At 38.6% G+C, this 20034-nt stretch overlaps 2 protein-coding genes across 5 annotated transcripts; one reads left to right on the plus strand and one right to left on the minus strand.

The window, feature by feature from the left end:
* Positions 1 to 17: 17 nt before the first annotated feature.
* On the minus strand, positions 18 to 2347 carry LOC130966087 (uncharacterized). The gene is made up of 5 exons (XM_057890850.1): positions 2111 to 2347; positions 1804 to 2026; positions 1408 to 1583; positions 941 to 1232; positions 18 to 389 (listed from the first exon to the last, which is right to left on the minus strand). Exons 1-5 carry the CDS (start codon positions 2196 to 2198, stop codon positions 326 to 328), a joined length of 843 nt encoding a protein of 280 aa, XP_057746833.1. The 5' UTR covers positions 2199 to 2347; the 3' UTR covers positions 18 to 325.
* LOC130966067 (uncharacterized) lies at positions 2276 to 6454 on the plus strand. Of its 4 annotated transcripts, none has more exons than XR_009081246.1 (5): positions 2276 to 2504; positions 3473 to 3858; positions 4170 to 5302; positions 6004 to 6175; positions 6274 to 6454. XR_009081246.1 is itself a non-coding variant. In XM_057890831.1 (4 exons), the coding sequence occupies exons 2-4, from the start codon at positions 3513 to 3515 to the stop codon at positions 6070 to 6072; spliced, it is 1548 nt and encodes a 515-aa protein (XP_057746814.1). In that variant the 5' UTR covers positions 2276 to 2504; positions 3473 to 3512; the 3' UTR covers positions 6073 to 6454. The 4 variants fall into 4 exon arrangements, 2 of the variants coding, with proteins under 2 accessions (XP_057746814.1, XP_057746823.1); XR_009081247.1 differs by having other exon boundaries at positions 6008 to 6175; XM_057890831.1 differs by having other exon boundaries at positions 6004 to 6454.
* The last annotated feature ends 13580 nt before the right edge of the window (positions 6455 to 20034 follow it).

Raw genomic sequence — 20034 nt, forward strand, 5'->3', positions numbered from 1 at the left:
AAAAAAACACACTAGTTATAATCAATCCTTCAATATATTACATGATCAAATCCCTAAGCATAGGAGAAAATCTTGTCAACAATAAAATAAAAATCTACACAACATGAAATCATGTGAAGAGTAAAATCCATTAACATTAAACCTAACAAGACGATTAATGAAATGATAACTAAATAGAATAGGTGCCAATGCTATATATTTGTTAAAAAGAGGCCATATGCGAGCTGTGTTTGGTCATAATTTCTCACATGTCCAAGCAAATACAATTGAGGCCTTGAACGTGGCATTGCATACAAATAAACAATTAAATATGATCACCCCTTATTTACCGGGCAGCTGATTCGACTAAAGAATGCTTTTCCAAGATGGCAATTGTCTCTTCCTTTGCGCTGCACAGTGCAAATTAAATATATAAATAAATAATGCATATTGTAATTCCATATAAGCTGGTCCATATAACAAAATTCACCAGGAAAACAAAAAATAAAAGTAACCAAATATCTTAAACCACAGCAACGGGTAGTTATGAAATTATCATTTTCACCTCACCATGTAAAAGTGAAACAGAAAGTCTTGACAGTAAAATAATTATAGTCTTCTGTATGCATTTTGCAGCCTATTAAGTTATCCCTAATTTGATATGGATTTAGTATCATTAGTTTTTATAGGGTTTTCTTAAGTTAGTACCCCATAAAGACTCTTGTTTAAGAAATTGAGAAAAGGAAGTTTCGAATTGTCAATGTTTAAAAACATAAAAATTATACTTTTTGGGTTAGAAGTTAAAACTCGTATTACCAAGTTCGTTAAGGGTCTCGGTTATGTAAAACCTTTTATATCACAAATAGTATTTGACCCTTAACATAGCACAAACAATTGGTGAAATACATAATCATATTATTTGAGCAATGCAGCGTAAAAGATTTAGATCAAGCATATCTACCTTCCAGGTCTCAGTATCTTGTATTTGTGTGGTGTAGTGAGGTCCACAACTGTTGAACCTGCTCGACCTGATGGAAGCACACCACCATCATATACAAAAGCACAATGCTCCCAAAGATTCTCAAAATCTCTGATGCAAACACTACTTGGCTGTCCACTAAGGTTTGCACTTGTAAGTGCTAAGGCAGTTCCTGAACCGCGAGCAATGACTCTAATGAAATTGCTATCAGGCACTCTAACTCCTATACTATCAAATCCCGGGTTCAAGGATCGTTCAAGAACACTTGAATCGCCTGTAAAATATGAAGGCATACCATCACATATGTAGGATCTAGAGAACCGAATTTGATGTTTACATAATAAATGTTGACAGAACAAAATAAGGCTACAGCTTCAAACAAATTTTAATGCAGTGTTGAAGGCTATTCTGCAAATGTCCATAATTTTCATTTTGAGTAACTTACAAACCTCGACTTAATACAACTGTAACAGGCCCCGGAAGGAGGGAATCAAGCAGGCCATGTGGCAAGTGGTCAGTCACGGCAAAACGATATATGTCTGATACATCTCCAACACAGATAGCCAGAGGGCTTGTATGTTTTCGACCCTTGATCTCGTAAATCCTATTAACTGCTTCCAACGAGCTACAATCATGCCCCAATACAAGGCAATAAGTAATTACCAATCATTCATAAATCTGTCTCCATTGCAGTGTAGTCTTTGCCGATGTAAAAAAGCTGAGATATATTATTATAAAAGAATGTGGTGAAGTGATACCAATAAGTGAACTAGTGAAGTGATTATTTTCACATGCTTTGTTTAATAAGGGAGAAGTAATCGGATATGAAAAGAAGCAGCTCATACCAAGCATCACAAGCAAATCCATAGAGTGTGTCAGTGGGGACCGCAATAACCTTGCCAGCTCTCAAAGCTTCGATAGCCTCAGTTGCGTAAGCATCTGTTGCAGGGCGAACTAAACCAGTTCCTGTCTTGTTATCCAAACCACAGGCCATGTTCTTTGGAAAATCCTTTCTCAGCTTTCTACTACAGGGTTGCAAATGAGGTGAAAATGATGACTTGCGAATCCCTGAAGATAATAAGAAAAAGTGTGACTATTCTCTGAAGAAAATAGAGAGAGAGAGAGTGAGAGTGACAGTGAGAGGGAACGGACAGGGAGAAGGGTTGTGAGGAAGGAAATGACACCTCACTCGGAAGGGGAGAAAGAGAGGCAGGGCTGAGATTCTTGTCGGAATATGCATCCTATGTCAGCAGCTTCTTCTTCTGCCTCCACTACATCAACGAAACCCTATGCGCAAATAAGACTTAATAGACAAAACGACTGTGTTTTGTGTATGTTGTGCTTTTTGAGACTTCAAATAAAAAGAAGGATCCAGAGGCATCAAATATCTGTTCGATCTAAATATTTTGGGAGAAGAGAAAACTGAGCTATATAGGGTTAGGATTTGTCACCCTCAATCAAAATTTTGACCTCTCTCCTCTTTACGCTCTCGGTGCGTCGCCCTCTGCTCTCTGCGTCGCTGTCGCCGCCGCCATCACGGCAGTAGGTTGGTGCCCTGCTCCTTCATCTTGTTGTTCTATTTCTCGCTTTTGCTACTTGTTCTTGCTTGAGTTTATTCGATGGATGGCTAGTGGATTCATATTCTGCATTTCTACGAGCTTTTTTTTTTCTGATATAAGAGCTCAGTATAGCAGATGGATGTAGTAAATTTCATATTTATTATTATTAATGCACTAATACACTACTCTCTAAGTAATAGTTAACTGGACTTTGCCTCGCTGTGTACGCTCTGTATGGTAACAATTAACATGTGCCATCTCCCATGCTTTGTAGTTCTTCATAACCCCTTCAAACTCTTGTTTCCTTTGAAGTTGTTCTCCAAACTGAAATTATGCAAATGGGCCTGCCTCTCCTTTGTGAAATAGAGGTTGGTGTAGAGAATGTGAACTTTCATTACTGAAATGACCAAGTAAATCCTAAACCATGTAATAAGCTTGATAAGTAACGTGTACAGGTTGAGGTACGAATAGAATAAAAATAAGATCTGAAAGTTTCAAATTGGCCTCTAGTCATAACTTGTGTCCATAAGCAGATACCACAAGTACTTGCTTATGATAATATCAATTTTGAATAAACTTTTTGAGGCATGGCAATGATAGCATTTATACATTTTTCTCAGTAATAATGGGAAATGACTGAAGAGAATTCCAGAAGTCTGGTTTTGCATAATGAGAAAGAAAGAAAGAAAACTCTGGGTGTGGAGAGTGCAAAGAAATGTAAGAAGTTAAGACCGAAACCAAAAAGGAATCCAAAAATGGAGGAGAATTGAAAGTTAAAAAAGGAAAAGTATATATAACCATAGTTTCTGAGAAACATAGGGAGTGAGGCACTGGGAAATATATTAGTATTTACTTTGTGTAGAGTCTGATTGTTCACTTCACTGAATTTCTAATATTTATTATTACTATTATTATTTTATTTAATAATTATATAACTGAACTGTTTGGGAATCAGGATTATTTGCTTCCTCTGTGGCGTTAAGGTTTTGGCAAAAATGATAGACTTGTTCTTGTCAGACCCCAACCAGAGCGATGAAGCACACGACCGTGATTCTATAAAATGGAGAATCTCTTTGTTGAAGGAGATGGAATCCGTTATCTGGTCAGGGATGCTGTCTGGGGGTCGTGCGGAGGTTCGGCTATGGCTGTGCAGTAGCATCGCAGGTGTGACGTGCGTGGCTCCACGCGATCAGAGAGAGCTCTTTGGGAATTTGGTGAGAAGTCGAGGTCAGAAGTGTGGCCTTGCCTCCCATCTTTTGCATTTGATGTTCGACAAGTCCCCCAATAAAGGGGGTTCCATTTTAGCTCACACAAGCCGCATACTCCAGAAATTCTTCCAGGGTATGTGGACTTTTATATTCTCTTGTAAACGCTGTTGTGGCTGTGACATTTGAAGGATTCGTATTTATATGTGTGAAGGATTAAAAGTACTCTTATATTCATATATTTGTTTGTTGTTATCTACGGTGCAGGCTGTTTGTGCCAATATCTTGCTGCTCCCCATGTCATGCTTATTAGGCCGCTGCTTCTTTTTGTTGATTTTCTACTATTGTGTTGAAATTTTATATATATAATTGGTGCGATATTAATCACTTTAGATGTTACTTATTACAAAACATGTTCCTTTTGTGCATCTTGCGGGTGAAATGCAGGTAATCCTAATCGTGTATTGCAGTGGTTTTCATATTCTTCCTCGGGCAGTGGACTAGAGCAAGGGAAAGGTCTCAAGGCGTTGTCCCAGTTTGCATTTAAAAACAGGGATATTTGCTGGGAGGAGCTGGAGTGGAAGGGAAAGCATGGGCAGTCACCAGCCATGGTTGCCACCAAGCCACATTATTTCCTTGACTTGGATATCCAGCGAACTGTGGAAAATTTTATTCAGAATGTGCCTGAATTTTGGTCATCTGACGAGTTTGTTGAGTCGGTCAAAGATGGTGATATTTTTTTCATTGACAGGCCATTCTTTGTGCATTATTTCATTAACTTAATGTATAAAGAGGATATAGGAGATGTATGGCAAGTTATAGATGAATTTCTCACAGAGCATCCCTTCTCTTCTTTGTGCCAGCACCTTCTTATTACTCTTGACGAGCAGGACCTGTGCTACTTTTTGGAATTGCTTCGTAAATCACTGAACCGCAAAGTGGAATTTCAACATTTTGATAATGTCACTGATTTGTTTGTGGTTGTACTTTTAAATTGTGGTGGTACTGGGTCTATTGACCTGATGCTACTGTTGAATGCTGTCATTACTCAGGGAAGGCAACTTCTACGCCTTTTACGGGATGAGGAGGATCCGGAGCTGCAAGCGAAAATTGGTGACACTGTGTCAAAAATATCTGCAATCCCAAGTAGTGGCAATAGCTTGACCCCAATCTTTAAGAATACATGCAAGATGACAACTGTTGAAACAATAAAGTGTTTGGGACTTCAGTCTTGGGTTCTTTACTATAGATTGTCACAAGAATGCAAAACTCCTGAATCCTGGGAGTCTGTCTTTATGAATAATCAAATTGGTTTCCGCCTCACGAACAAGAATGCATTGCTAGATCATGATGGACGGTTAAAAGAAGATTGTTCTGGTTTTGATCAGAGTCCTTCAGTTCGATTGAAACGTAATAAAAAACAAAAGGCCAAAAAGAAGAGGAGGAGGAAGTATGATAGTGATGATTGTAATGATGATGAGCTGCTGGATTTTGATTCTACAAGCCTGGAATTGGACTTTCTGCACAATACTAGAAGCTGGCTACTTTCAACTGATGGATACACTTCGGCATGGAGTAGTGTACGTTCCTTAAATTTGAATAAACAAGCAATCGTCCGTAACCTAAGTTAAAACATTCTATTTGCATCAATTGCAATGAGAAATCCAAAATTTCAGCTGAGATATGCTTTCAGGCAATATAGATGTGTATCATTTAAGTGTGTTTTTCTGTCCCAACAATGTGTGATTAATTTTAACAATAGAACTTGAAGTGCTTAAGTCTATCTAAAAATCTCACCACAAATATATGAGCTCAACATAAAACAGGTCTGCTTCTTTGTCTTGATATACTGGTTGACTTGTGTAGGTGCAGAGAATCGCAAGATTGCTTTGAAATTGAAATTGTTCTTACCTGATATTTCATTATTAAAATCTCCTGAATATTTGGATTCTTGGGTTGTCTTTTAGTTGTTGATATAGATCAATCAATTTGTTCCATTTGAAATAACTTGGATTCTGAATCTCTGAATATTTATTTTATAAGTATAATATACATACCTGTTTTTCTTATTAGGAGAGTTTTAAGCGATTGAACCGGAAAATGTTTTGGTTTGAGACATGCTTAGTTCATGTATAATTTTTCGGTTCTAGCTTTTGAATAATTTCAGATACATGAGTACATCCTGTAGAGCATTTAGAATAAGAAAATATGCAGTTTTTTGTAGTGATGATATAAACTGGTTATTCTGCTATACTGATTTTGTGACCACTAATTTTTCTAGGCAGATTTGCCGGAACACCTACATAGGCATTGCTTGTGTAGGTGGATGACATGGCTTTTAGAAAAATGAGGTGAAGTTGCTTCAGTGGACCACCGGGGTATTGTGCCATCATCATCATTATCATCATTATAAGCTGTGGGCAAGGGTTAACTTGATCAGTTGTCTACTTGTGGTATTTTCACTCAGTTGATATCAAGCATGCCCTTCCGGTCCCCTTTTATTTTTGTTTTGGAGCTGAAATTCGTAATATAAAAACTCGACTTTTTGTAGAATGGAAAGATCAGAATTCTTTTGATTAGAAAGCTTGCCCGAGAAATCTATCAAGATTATTAAACTCTGGGTTCTTTGGGAAGTTCATGAAGTGGCAAGACCTTGCTGAGTTTCCCCATCACAAATCACTGTAGCATCAACATTGCAAGGGTTTCATTCAGGGTGTGATGAGTGTATGCAGGCAAGTTCTAATTCCTGAGGTCTATTACTATTTTCAAAAGCTATATTTCATTATACGTGTATTTTATACATGCATACCACAACTTCTAGTCATTTGTGTTTGCAGATGCAAGAGAACGGGATGCAAGCAAGACATTGTTAATGCAACATGTGATAGCAAGTTTCTGTTCCCTTTATTTTTGGTGTGAAGCAGACGATGGACTCAGAACCTTGATTGCTTGAACTAATTTCCTATTCAGAACCTTTATTGTTGGACGCATTACCAACTAATATCTCTTTGATTTATGATGTCTGCTTTTTAAGTTGAGTGAGTACAAATTAAATACTAAAGAGTAAAGAGGACCGTTATTGTATTGTGACTACTGACTTGTAAGATCAAAAGCTCTGTATATGATGTTAATTCGTAGTCTGCACTTTTGATGTATTACTAGCTGTAATCCGACCAACTCCAATTAGGTTGGCACTTAGGTCAGCACCTCAATCAAAACCACGTAAATCTTTTGGTTGTGTATGTCGCTTGCGTTATATTGGTCCAATTTTCTAGACCAGCAAAGATTAATGCTTATATATAGTGCGATCTGAATGACGTGTGTACTATGAGAGACTGAGGTCGCAAGTGTGTGTCAATGTTGGAAGAGAATATTGGTACCTTCTCCACGATGTGAATGTTCACTCTCACTTTTACAAAAAGCAGAGAACATAATTGGTTATTTCTCTTGGAAAAAGGATAGAGTATTAATATACTATTTTCTAACTTATTAACAACAATAATTAATTAATATATTTTAATTATAATTAGCATTGAATTGACCTAAATTAATAAAAAATTTGAATCATAAGAATTCGTAACCGTGCCGAGGAGAGCTGCGACGGAAATTCAGGAAGGTGTCACCCAACTCTCTTCCATAGCAACTCCTAATTGCATTCGTCGTCACTTGCCTTGCGTTCTTTTTCATCCCGACATCAGTCGGTGTTTCATCCTCTATCTCCACCATTACTATCTCTGCACGACATGCCGAACATACTCTTCGCAAAACCACTGCCTGCAATATGTCTCTGCGTCACATCCCCTTTGCTACTATCATCTTTGTCATCAACCCGTGGAGCTTTCACCACTGTCGCCTTCACCGCCATGCAGAACCCCATTCCCGTGGAGTTGCCGCTGCTGCGTCGCGTCGTTAGTTGCTCTGCTCGTAATGCATGCAGTGGTTTGTGTCTGTGCCGCCGCCGCGGCCTCCACCCCGACGATCCTCTGGACAGTGCCGGTGCCCTCCGCAATCAATCCCCGTCGCTGCAACGCGCGCTTTGCATGTGCCATTTTCTCCTCCGCAGGACCACCGCGGCACCCTCCCCCTCGCGATCTGCATCGCCGTCGTCCACCACAGCGCGCTCTCTCTATCTCGTTTCTACCTTCTCAATCCGATCAAAGACACCTCCACTAGAAGACATATGTATAAGGAGACACGTCCAAGAGACACATCTACAAAGACACTTCCATTAGACACAACCATAAAAAAGATACGGTCCAATAAAAAAACACTCCTATTAGAAGTCTAGTGTAGCATGTGTGGAGGCCGAGCAACAGTGATGATGACCTTCGTGTGGAGCCGCAAGCACATCAGTAGTAAAAAAATTAGGAGAAAGTGGTAAAATATAATTATGAATTATGATAAATTTGAGTAATTGAGGTGTGTTTTTTTTCAACGGACTTTGAAGTCTAGCCCAACAAGAATTAACAGGAGTTGGTAAAATTTTTATTGGTTTTGTAGCAAAATTGAAAATTAATATTTAATTTTAAAAATATAAATATAAATAATTATTAATGTTAAGTTTGAAAAATCTTATGATGATGATCAAACATTATTGAAAATGATTAATTACAAAATTATTAAGTTGCTAATTTCATTTGATTGATTAATAATTTTGCTAATGTGTATATTTGAATTTTGGATTTAAAATATCATGATCCAATGGGTTGAGGAAACATTCAGTTTTTGGTACAAAAATATTCAAGTATTATTGCTGAATTATTTTTGTGTTGATTGGACTATGAAAATTGATACAAAGCCCAAGATATAATTGTCCTGGCCCAATATTATTATGGATCCGAAATTGGAAGAAGAGAGAAAGCAAAGGTTGCATGCTTTCCACAGATACCTACTCCTACTAAGGAATGAAATTCAAATTCAATTAACTTGTTTTAATTGCATTGGTAATAGGAGAGAGAAAATTCAAAATTGATTTGATGGCTTTTATTACTTTCACACATTACTAAGCATGGGATTTTAGAAAGTGAAAATTTAACTCATTTTAATTTCTTCCTTTACTTCCATTGAAAGCTTTTCTCTCTTCTCTCTCCTCTCTTTCTTTGTTTCGGTCACTTCATCTGTTAGGAAGAAGATTGAAGATGCAAGCTATCAGAGGTAGAAGCAGAGAAGCTATGAACAAGTAAGAGGCTAAGGTGATGATGACTGAAGAACTGGAGATTGATGGTTTAGAAGTTATAATAAATTCTCGTTGCAAGTATAGTTTCTAAACCAAGCAATCAACCTTTCTTACAAACGTTTTGGTTGTCACAAGTAACAAAACCCAATAAATTTATAAACCGAAGTATTCAAACCTCGGGTCGTCTTCTCAAGGAATTGCAAGGAAGTATGATTTATTATTGGTTATGGAAAAACAGTGTTTGGGTTTGAAAAATGTTTTTGGCAAGAGAAATAGATTGTAAGAACTAATAAATTAATAACTAATAAAATTCTTAGCAATGTATGAAAACTGGAAGTCCTATCCCAATTATCCTTATCAATTGTGATGAGAATTGTATTTTTCTCCCACTGAGTTAACCTCTAACTATGAAGGTAAGTCAAGTGGATGGAATAAATTTGGTTCCTCAGGTCCTAGTCTTTCCTTGGGAAAGGCTAGAGTTAGTGGAACTCGAATTAATTCTTGAAGAATTCCAATTTTCAGTCAACAATGAGTTTGACAACTCAAGAGTTACTAATTAATCAATTAAAGCCAAAAATATAAAAAGCTAAATGAAAAATTATAAATCTGAAATACCTTAATTGCATTAATAAAATAAAATCAATCCAAACATGAAGAGTCATAAGCCAAATAGGCAGCATCAACAATCAACAATTAAGAGAAGTCGAAATAAAAAGATATTGAACCTAATAGAAAGGTGAGATAAAAATATTCCTAAGTTCTAAAAATCCTAATCCTAATCCTAAGAGAGAGGAGGGAACCTCTCTCACTAAAAACTACATCTAAATCCTAAAAAGTGTGTATTCTCCCTCTCTTTTTTGAATGGGTGGATTCCTCCATTTATAATATTTCAATTTGTGTTCTCTGGGTTTGGATCTGGGCCAAAAGGGGCCAAAAATCGTTGGAAATGAGATCTGCAAATTCTGCAGATCGCGCACGTCACGCGGTCGCGTCATCTGGAGTGTCGCTCTTCCACGCGGTCGCGTCAGTCATGCGCCTGCGTCAGTTATGTTTTGCAGGTCACACGTTCGCCTCATCCATGCGCTCGCGTCGAATCTCTTTTGCGCGAACCACGCGTTCGCGTCGTCCATGCGAACGTGTCACTGCCAGTTTTTCCAAAACTCCAATTTGTGCTTTCCTTCCATTTTTGTATGTTTCCTTTCCATCATTTAAGTCATTCTTGCCCTAGAAGTTCTGCAACTACTCAACACACAAATTACAGCATCGAATGGTAATAAAGAGTAATTAAAATAATTATTTTTAAAGCATAGGAAACATGTAATTCACATATATCATATAACAGGGAAGGGAAAGTAAAACCATGCAATTTATATGAATAAGTAGGTGAAGGGTTAAATAAATCATTCAATTTAAGCACAATATATATCATAAAATATGGGTTTATCAACCTCCCCACACTTAAACAATAGCATGTCCTCATGCTAAATCCAAGAGAAAAGAGTGAAGGTGAAATGGTGGGATCTCATGCAATGCAATCTATCCTAGATGCAACTACCTAAATGAGTCATGCTAAACTAGTTATTATTCACTTGTATATAAAACTTGCATGTAGTTAAATTAATTCACATTCTCATGGAAATATATATATGCATAGCCAACCTTAGACAATGTTAAAGCACTTTTACAATTGAGATGGATAAAAATATTTTTCAAACTTGCAAGACAATTAACAATTGAGATAGAGATATATGGTGATGAGCTATTGAACCCTAACTGGATTTTGTGTTTATTCTCTAGTCACTCAGTGTTTATTGGGTTAATCACTCTAATCTTCTTTTTATTCTTACTTTCTATAACTTTGTTCTTCATCTAACCAATCAACAATTATAGAATACAGACATACAAAAATCATGAGGTCTTTTAGGGTTGTAATGGGGCCAAGGTAGAAGTAAGAGTATATGTATAAGGCTAAGTGAGCTAATAAGTGAATCCTTGATTAGTCTAAGATCTCACCTAACATACATATTTTTACATAAATCAAAGTTTCTTAACCTATTTGCCCAAACTTTTCCACTTTATGTTGCAAACTCATGCATTAAATTCAACTTTGTCCCATGTGCATTGACTCTTTTTATTTTGTAACTGGGGAATTTCTTTGTGTTCCCTTATTGAAAATAAAAATCCTTTTTTTTTTGCACATGGTAATTTAATTATTTTGATTTCACATGAGCATGCTTCCCAAATTTTTACATAACTTGTTCAATTTAATTTCCTATTTTTTCTATCATCCCATGTTCCCATAAATTCTTCACACTTAAATTATACACAATTTCTATCTTAAGCTAACCAAGGATTCAACTTGGGATTTTTATTTTGTTTTTTTGCTTAAGGCTAGTAATGTGGTTGTAAAACAGAAGGGGATTAAAAAGCTCAAGGGGGCTAACAAGGATGGCATAAAAGGTAGGCTTTATTTGGGATAAGTGAGTTAATAATAAAAAATAGCCTCAATCCTATCTTGGTATGTATCTATATTCTATATTGGACATATAGATTAAAACAGAGTAAAGAACATCAGAATAAAATAAAAAGAAGGGCAAAACACACAGGAATGAAATTTATGGTTTGAATGTAACCATATAATTAAGCTCAAAACTCACAGGCTGTGTGTTCTCAAGCTCATAAATCATATATCAACTAAGTATGTCATGCAGGTAGAAATTAAGAGTTTTCATTACTCTCAATGTAAAATATATTGGATGGCTTTAAAGTTTTAGTGTTCCTCCTTGATAAAATGTTGTTAACTAACTAACATGTAATGCTATATATACAAGGGGTGTGGATTGATTCTGTTAAAGTTTCTAGCTTACTTCCTTTTTATTTTCAATCAAATCAATTATCATATGCTAAAAAGGGTAAACTATACTAATTAATCCACTTAATATATAACTAGTAAACTAAGGTGCAAATCAAGCTAAAATATCCAAGATGTATATACAGCCCAAAGTGCATAATGCAAAAAGTACAATAAAAGCAAAAGAGAGAAATATGCAAAAATACAGAAAATAGACAAAATAGGAAGAGAGTCTGTAGTAGTTCACTAAAATAAATAGATGTCAGAGATGGAGACCTCCCCACACTTAAATAATAGCATCGTCCTCGATGCTCACTCAAGAAGGGTGTGACGAAGTGTCATCTCCGGAAGGATGGGCTGCTGGTGTCTCGATGGTAGGCTGAGGATCTGCAGTCGCTGTGAGGATCGGAGGAGTGGTCTGCTGAATCGGGGGCTCTGTCCGTAGAGGAACCTCCGGATCTGCGGTCTGTAGCTGGTGGAGCTCCTCATGATGTGGTGCAGTGTGGCTGGGATCTCTCTGCTCAGCCTGGGTAGGTGCCTCCTCCTCGTGATCGCTCACCTCCTCCTCAGATGTGTCGGAGGGCGTGTCGGGCTCGGAGGAAATGTCACCACCAGAGCGGATCATCAGCTTGAGGTGCTCATAGCGTCGCTTGTGGCGACGCTCAGACCTCTCAAAAAGTCGCCTGGTGCGACGGTCAGATCTCTCAAATTGCTGCTGGTGATGGTGCTCCATTTGATCTAGGCGATCAAAGAGTCGGTGCACCAGACGATAGACGGGCTCAGGAGCAGGTGGGGGTGCAGTGGGTGGTGCTGGGCCAGTGGAAGCAGAAAGGGTAGCTGAAGAGGTGGCTGCCTCAGTAGTGTCAGTGAGAAATGGAGGGCGGTAGCTGAAAGTCAGGAATTTTCGACTGTGAGGGATGATCTTTCGACACTCTGCTGCGGGGGGGCTATTCATCAACAGTCTCCCAAGAGACCTCAGCTTGGCGACCCAACTGAGTAATCAGGTAAGGAAAAGAGAGGGTGCCTCTAACATGGACCCTGGCCATGTAATGCCGGATGAAGCGAGGTAGATAAAGGTCCTCATCCGTCATCACACACCAGATGAGGGTAATCATAGTAGCTGGCACCTCCGTCTCATGAGTGCTCGGCATCACATAGTTGCTCAGAATTTGTTGCCATAGTCAAGCCTCATCATTCAGATATATAAGTATGATTCCCTTTGGTACCAATGTGCTAGTTCCCATGACCCAAGGAACAGTAGGATCAAGAGTGATGTCCTTCTTTACTGCATCCTAATCAAACTTTCTGAATCTCATATCTTCCTCAACTTTCTGGTAACCATCTGGCTGATCTGATATAGGTGGAAGATGGAGAATTTCTTCAATTGCTTCCTCGATAACCAGAATCTGTTTGCCTCTGAGCTGTACTGCATCCAGGGAAGAGAGAAAGTAGTTACAGTAGAATTCTCTAACCCAGGATGAGTTGACCTCAGTTAGGTTTCTCTCCAAGAAGAACCAGCCTATCTATTTGATCTGATCTGAGGTGAACTGCTGGAGTTCTTCTAGAATTTTGAGGGTCCTTTCCATGTGTAGGTTCCTGGTGGTGGCAAAGGTTGGGTATTTCAACTCACAGTATTTGTTTGCAAATTTTACCGGGTCAGCTGAAGGTACCAATTGATTAGCCTTTTCCTGCGGGATAAAGTTCATCTCCCGCCAGGAATCATCATGTAAGATGCCAAGGATGGAACCAGAGGATTCACCTCTTTTCCGTTTGCCAGTGGTGACTTTGCCCTTTTCCCTGCCTTGAGATTCAGACATCCTGAAAAACAGAATGTCCAAGATATAATTGAGGAATAAAAGCAGAAAAATAAGTAGGCAAATAACAGGATAAGCAGTAAGTGGCAAAGGATCAGTAGAAGAATGAAATGAGCTAAGTAGATGTATATTTTGGATTATTTTGGAGTTGAAAAGCTGAGATGAGAAATCATATTCCAAAATATGTTAGAAGTGGAAAGTCTGTTAATTAGGAAAAACAATTATCAAGCCATGAGTGAAATTAATTTAAAGAAGTAGTGAAAAGGGGAAGTGGGAAGTTAGAAAGTTAAAAGTGGTTAAAATTGAAAAAGAGGTTAGAAAGCGAAAATCAGTGAGTTAGTAAAAAGGAAGTCAGAGTAAGTGACATGATGATTGGTTTCCAAGTAACAAGAATTTTACAAATTTAAACAACAGTTAACTCATATTCAAGAAGGGATAACATGGTATTGATGATGATTCAGATAGAGATAGAAGTAGTAAAAAGTAAAATCAAACCATCAATAAATCAATTTATAAACCAGGAGATCAAAAGTAATAAGAATGCTGGCTCGGACATTCAAGAATAGGTTTGGTATGCGTGGGGCAGTTCAAAAATGAGAATTGCCAAAACCAATACTTGAATGTAGAAGGAAAAGTAATTTGCAGAAAATTGGGCAGCATTCTGGCTAAAATTGGATGTACCCAGAAAACAAATAACAAGAATAGTTCATATGTAATGAAATAAGGCTGCACAAATAGCAAGAATAAGAAAGAGTAGTGTAACAGCAACATGTAACAGTTAAGAGCAACATATGAACAGGATCAACATCATAGCTAGAATAAATTACAGAATAGATAAACAGATAACATGAATGGTGCAATTATCAGGCCTAAATCCACTATCCAGATCCTAGGCTACCTAACCACCTAGAATCCACTACAACATGCATATCTAACTAGCCTAATGATGAACATAAACAGAAAAATATGTAATTAACTAGGAAGTGAAAGAAGGGTGGCGTTCGGCGGAACCTGGTAGGCGTAGGAAAGAAAGTGGGGCAGAGAGATGGCTGGGGGATTGTGGTGGTGGCTGACGCGGCGGTTGAGGGCGGCGCGGTGGGTGTGGTGGTCGCGGAGGGGGGCGGAACAGGAGTGGTGGAGGGGAGAAGAAGAAAGAGAGGAAAAAGAGAGAAGGGGGTGGTTGCAGGGAAGAGGAAAAAGAAAGGGGTTGGGGGGCGATGGGTAGGGTTCGCGTCACAAGGGGTTAATAATTTGCAATCCACGCGATCGCGTGGCTGGTGTGGAATGGGGTTGGTGCGATCGCGTGGGTGACGCGATTGCATGGAATGGTTAGATAATGAAAGACGCGATCACGTGAGGCATGCGATCGCGTCGCTGGAAATCGTGCGAAATGCACAATTCTAGCGTTGGTTCTGCGCAACTCTCTGTCTCCTTTGGGGTGGTGTGCAATCCACGCGACGCGATCGCGTCGCTCACGCTGTCGCGTGGGATTGGTGTTGTGCAAGTGACGCGGTCGCGTCCTGTTGTGCGAAATGCACACTAGTCGCACGATTCCAACCCAACTTTCTGGGCGTTGAATCTTTACGCCGATATCCAGATCACGCGTTTGCGTGAGTAACGCGAACGCGTGGGAGGTATTTTCCGCAAATGACGCGATTGCGTGGGGCACGCGGTCGCGTGGAACAATTTGAGCCAAAGGCATACTTCCAGCCTTGCTTCAGCATAACTCTCTGTTCACTTTCCTTTTCTTTTACTCCACTAGTGACGCAGACGCGGCAGTGACGCTGTCGCGTCGCGTGCTCTCTCTCTTATTTTTGTGTGTGTGCAGTATACAGAATGCAATGCTAATATGAATGTCATTCATGATTCTAGGTTCAATCAAAACTCAAAAACAAAAAAAAATAGACTAGAATTAAAACTGAAGAGGGACGATCATACCATGGTGGGTTGTTTCCCACCTAGCACTTTTAGTTAAAGTCCTTAAGTTGGACATTGATGAGCTTTCTGCTATGGTGGCTTGTGCTTGAATTCGTCCAGAAATCTCCACCAGTGTTTGGAATGCCAGCATCCTCCGGGGTCCTAAACAAGGTACGTATAGCCCTTAGGTGAGTTCAAGAAGGCTTCAAGGCTCCCAGAGTGTTGAATGTCGGAATAGATTCCAAGATCCCAAATTCTACTTTTACACCCATCTTTGTCTTGATCTGTATTTTTCCAGCCGGGTGGTGAGTAGTTTGAATTCTCACTGCAGTGACCAAACAGCTTCCGAGATCCTTCCAATTGAGCTTGACACCAATTACTGCACCTCAAATTGAAGTACGAAACCTCATTGAATCTTGCATACCAGCGCTGAGTGCGAGTCCTTTCCCTTTTTCTCTTAAAGCCGCAAAGAGCTCTAAGCTTGCCATCTGTCTCAAGCAAACCATATTCAAGTGAAAAATTGAAGATAAAGGTCAAGGATTTTACCCACTTGAAGTTTGTGTTGGGTGGTAGTGGCCTTGGGATCAGTGTTTTTAGTGGTTCTGCAAGCTCTACTCCCTTGTGGTCTTCTGTGAATCCCTCCACTTCTTGGCAAATTTCTTCCACTTCAACCATGTCTTGATCAAAGTCACTGATATCTTCCTCATCACTTGAGTCATACTTGGGAGGTTGAGAAAAGTCGACCTCTGCATCATCTTCGTATTCACTTGGGGAAGATTCTTCTGTCTCAAGGAATTTACTTGCGGATGCAAGTTCAATACCAAGAGAACTTGATTTGTGATCATCATCATCAAGGAAACATGTGTCTCGGGTAATTCCGTCTAGTTCTCCATAAGATACCTGCTTTGGGGGTTGTGCATTATCCTCCTTAGCATCAATTGTAGCGTCCTTGATGGAATTCTCCACAACTCTAGATTTAGGTGGTGGTTCAGCATCTCCTAAATCTTCAACCAACTCTTCTTCTTCTACAATGACAGCGTCCTCTACTTGTTCCAGTACGAAGTTATGCTCTATGCTGTCCACTGGAGTTTCTAGTGTTTTCTTCACGCTACGTTCTTCATTAGATTCTCCACATGAAGCCATGGGAGTCTGTTGAGTGTCTGAACGTCTGAAAGATAATTGATTTATTGCTTGCTCCAGTTGATGAAGGGTTGTATTAAATTGGTCTACTGATTTTTCGAAGCGAACCTGTGATTCTTGGATTGATGGATATGGACATGGCGCATAAGGGAGTGGTGGTTCTTAGGAGTAATTGGATTGGTGTTGGGGTGGGTAAGGATCATGGTAGTGAATGGCGAAAAGAAGCTTGTGAGTATGGTGGGTTGAGGTTGTGTTGAAAGGATGGTCTCTGAGCACAGGGTGGGGCTTGTTGGTAGCTACGAGGCGGTCCACCAAATCTATCAGTTGAGCATGCATATTTGTAGAATGGTCTTTGTCCATGATATCTGGGAGGATGTTGTTGCCTAAGGGGGTGATCAGATCCTCGTGGCTCCATCCATCTTTGATTGCTTAGACCTTGATGCATAGTTCTGTTATAGCTTCCATTCCTTGCAACAAAATTAGAACTAAACTCAAAGCGAGAGGAGTGAGAATTCATAGTAGTTATCAGAAATGAGGAGGGAAGAGAAGAAACAAATAAACAAGTAAAAGAAAAATATTTACAATAACCAATAATAAGGCACACGTTTGCAATTCCCCGGCAACGGCGCCATTTTGAAGAACTGGAGATTGATGGTTTAGAAGTTATAATAAATTCTCGTTGCAAGTATAGTTTCTAAACCAAGCAATCAACCTTTCTTACAAACGTTTTGGTTGTCACAAGCAACAAAATTCAACAAATTTATAAACCGAAGTATTCAAAACTCGGGTCGTCTTCTCAAGGAATTGTAGGGAAGTATGATTTATTATTGGTTATGAAAAAACAGTGTTTGGGTTTGAAAAAGATTTTTGGCAAGAGAAATAGATTGCAAGAACTAATAAATTAATAACTAATAAAATTCTTGGCAATGTATGAAAACTGAAAGTCCTATCCCAGTTATCCTTATCAATTGTGATGAGAATTGGATTTTTCTCCCACTGAGTTAACCTCTAACTATGAAGGTAAGTCAAGTGGATGGAATAAGTTTGGTTCCTCAGGTCCTAGCCTTTCCTTGGGAAAGGCTAGGGTTAGTGGAACTCGAATTAATTCTTGAAGAATTCCAATTTTCAGTCAACAATGAGTTTGACAACTCAAGAGTTACTAATTAATCAATTAAAGCAAAAAATATAAAAAGCTAAATGAAAAATCATAAATCTGAAATACCTCAATTGCATTAATAAAATAAAATCAACCCAAACATGAAGAGTCATAAGCCAAATAGGCAACATCAACAATCAACAATTAAGAGAAGTCGAAATAAAAAGATATTGAACCTGATAGAAAGGTGAGATAAAAATATTCCTAAGTTCTAAAAATCCTAATCCTAATCCTAAGAGAGAGGAGGGAACCTTTCTCACTAAAAACTACATCTAAATCCTAAAAAGTGTGTATTCTTCCTCTCTTTTCTGAATGGGTGGATTCCTCCATTTATAATCCTTCAATCTGTGTTCTCTGGGTTTGGATCTGGGCCAAAAAGGGGCAAAAAAATTGTTGGAAACGAGATCTGCAAATTCTGCAGATCGCGCACGTCACGCGTCTGCGTGGGTCACGCGGTCGCATCATCTGGAGTGTCGCTCTTTCACGCGGTCGCATCAGTCATGCGCCTGCGTCAGTTATGTTTTGCAGGTCACGCGTTCGCCTCATCCATGTGCTCGCGTCGAATCTCTTTTGCGCGAACCACGCGTTCGTGTCGTCCATGCGGACGCGTCACTGCCAGTTTCTCCAAAACTCCAATTTGTGCTTTCCTTCCATTTTTGTATGTTTCCTTTCCATCCTTTAAGTCATTCCTGCCCTAGAAGTTCTGCAACTACTCAACACACAAATTACGGCATCGAATGGTAATAAAGTTTAAAATAATTATTTTTAAAGCATAGGAAATATGTAATTCACATATATCATATAACAGGGAAGGGAAAGTAAAACCATGCAATTTATATGAATAAGTAGGTGAAGGGTTAAATAAATCATTCAATTTAAGCACAATATATATAATAAAATATGGGTTTATCAATGACCCTTGCAAATGGTAGATCTACAGTATGGCGTGACTGAGATCTTTTCCACTAAAGGTAAGAAGTGGAGAAGAAGCCTCAAGATCACCATGCCTAAAATGGTTGCAATTTAATTCGGTCATAGTAGAAGATCCCTGTGGTATGGCTCGTTTCTATTTTTTGTTCATCCATCACAAAAGGTAGCTACTGTAGCTACGTGGAGGAGGAAGTAAAAGCAGAGCAGATGGAGCTGTCAAGGATCAAGTGTTCATCAAGGATAAAAAATCCTTCTTGGAGACACAAGTCAAGATGGAAGGATTAGATTGATGAAGTTTGATGAGAAGGGATGAGAGAGAGGTAATTGCATGTTAGTTTTTGCTTTCGGTTCCCTCTCTCTTCTCTCTATCCGAACCAATTTTGGTGTTGAAAAAGAAGAAGTTGGCTCGGTTGAACCGTTTCAACCTTGGAGGCTTCCCCTTTTTTAATAAGGGTGAACAGCCAAGGGTCGAGACAAGGAGAGTAAGCACAGAGTTTCCATAACTACCCAAGCTAACAGAAGTTCTTCTCCTTCAATGTGTTTTATTTTGTATTTTTTTTAGTTTTGTCTGTTTGAGTCTCATGGTGAAAAAAGGCAAACAGTGAGGCTTGTAAGAAAAAGCCAGTGAGTGGAAAAAGGTAAAGTGTACAAAATTAAAGAAAAAGTCATAGGTTTCTTAGAGGTCATTTGTACATCTATGTGTTGTGTATCATGATTCTGTGAGAATTTCCTTGCAAGTTCGGTTAGCACTTAGCAGTTGAAAGCTTGGTAGGTGACCAAGTCAAGTTTAGGATTGGAGATAGATTATGGACTTGTCCCAAATATGAAGGGTGGTTCCTAGGGAGAATTGGTATTTGTAATCTGTATGATTATAGTGAAATTTCATAATTATTGTGATGGAGACTTGATGTAGGCTGCATGACACTTAGCAGCTGAACTAGGATACTTCTTGGTGTGATTCTCTTTCTCTCTTATACTCCATTTTTGATTCTGTTGCATAGGAGACAAAATTGAAAAATATCTCTTGACTGGTTACAAGACAAAAAGAAAATGTCTCTTGACTAGTTATGAGACAAAAAGAAAAAAAATCTCTTGAAGCTATTTCAAAGAGTAGAAAATAACTCTCTTCAAAAAGGGGCTAAGATTCAAACCTCTTTTTCTTAGCCACTGATAACCATCAATTAAATATTTAAAATTTATCATAAAAAATAAATTAGACAAAAATTAAACACTAAATTAAAATACCATAAAATTCACCTAATAATTGGTACAAGTATAGCCGATTACATTTAAATATAGATAATTCAATTACTTATAATTCTAAATGA

The sequence above is a fragment of the Arachis stenosperma genome, chromosome 1 (assembly GCF_014773155.1).
Source record: "Arachis stenosperma cultivar V10309 chromosome 1, arast.V10309.gnm1.PFL2, whole genome shotgun sequence".
Taxonomy (NCBI): domain Eukaryota; kingdom Viridiplantae; phylum Streptophyta; class Magnoliopsida; order Fabales; family Fabaceae; genus Arachis; species Arachis stenosperma.

What these genes read in the sequence shown, in the direction of transcription:
- LOC130966067 (XM_057890831.1), top strand. Translation starts at nt 3,513, where the DNA reads ATGATAGACTTGTTCTTGTCAGACCCCAACCAGAGCGATGAAGCACAC. An exon ending in ACTCCAGAAATTCTTCCAGG is followed by an intron (nt 3,859 to 4,169) that starts GTATGTGGACTT and finishes GGTGAAATGCAG; the next exon opens with GTAATCCTAATCGTGTATTG. An exon ending in ACACTTCGGCATGGAGTAGT is followed by an intron (nt 5,303 to 6,003) that starts GTACGTTCCTTA and finishes TAATTTTTCTAG; the next exon opens with GCAGATTTGCCGGAACACCT.
- LOC130966087 (XM_057890850.1), bottom strand. Translation starts at nt 2,198, where the DNA reads ATGCATATTCCGACAAGAATCTCAGCCCTGCCTCTCTTTCTCCCCTTC. An exon ending in TCCTCACAACCCTTCTCCCT is followed by an intron (nt 2,027 to 2,110) that starts GTCCGTTCCCTC and finishes TATTATCTTCAG; the next exon opens with GGATTCGCAAGTCATCATTT. An exon ending in AAGATACTGAGACCTGGAAG is followed by an intron (nt 390 to 940) that starts GTAGATATGCTT and finishes TGCACTGTGCAG; the next exon opens with CGCAAAGGAAGAGACAATTG.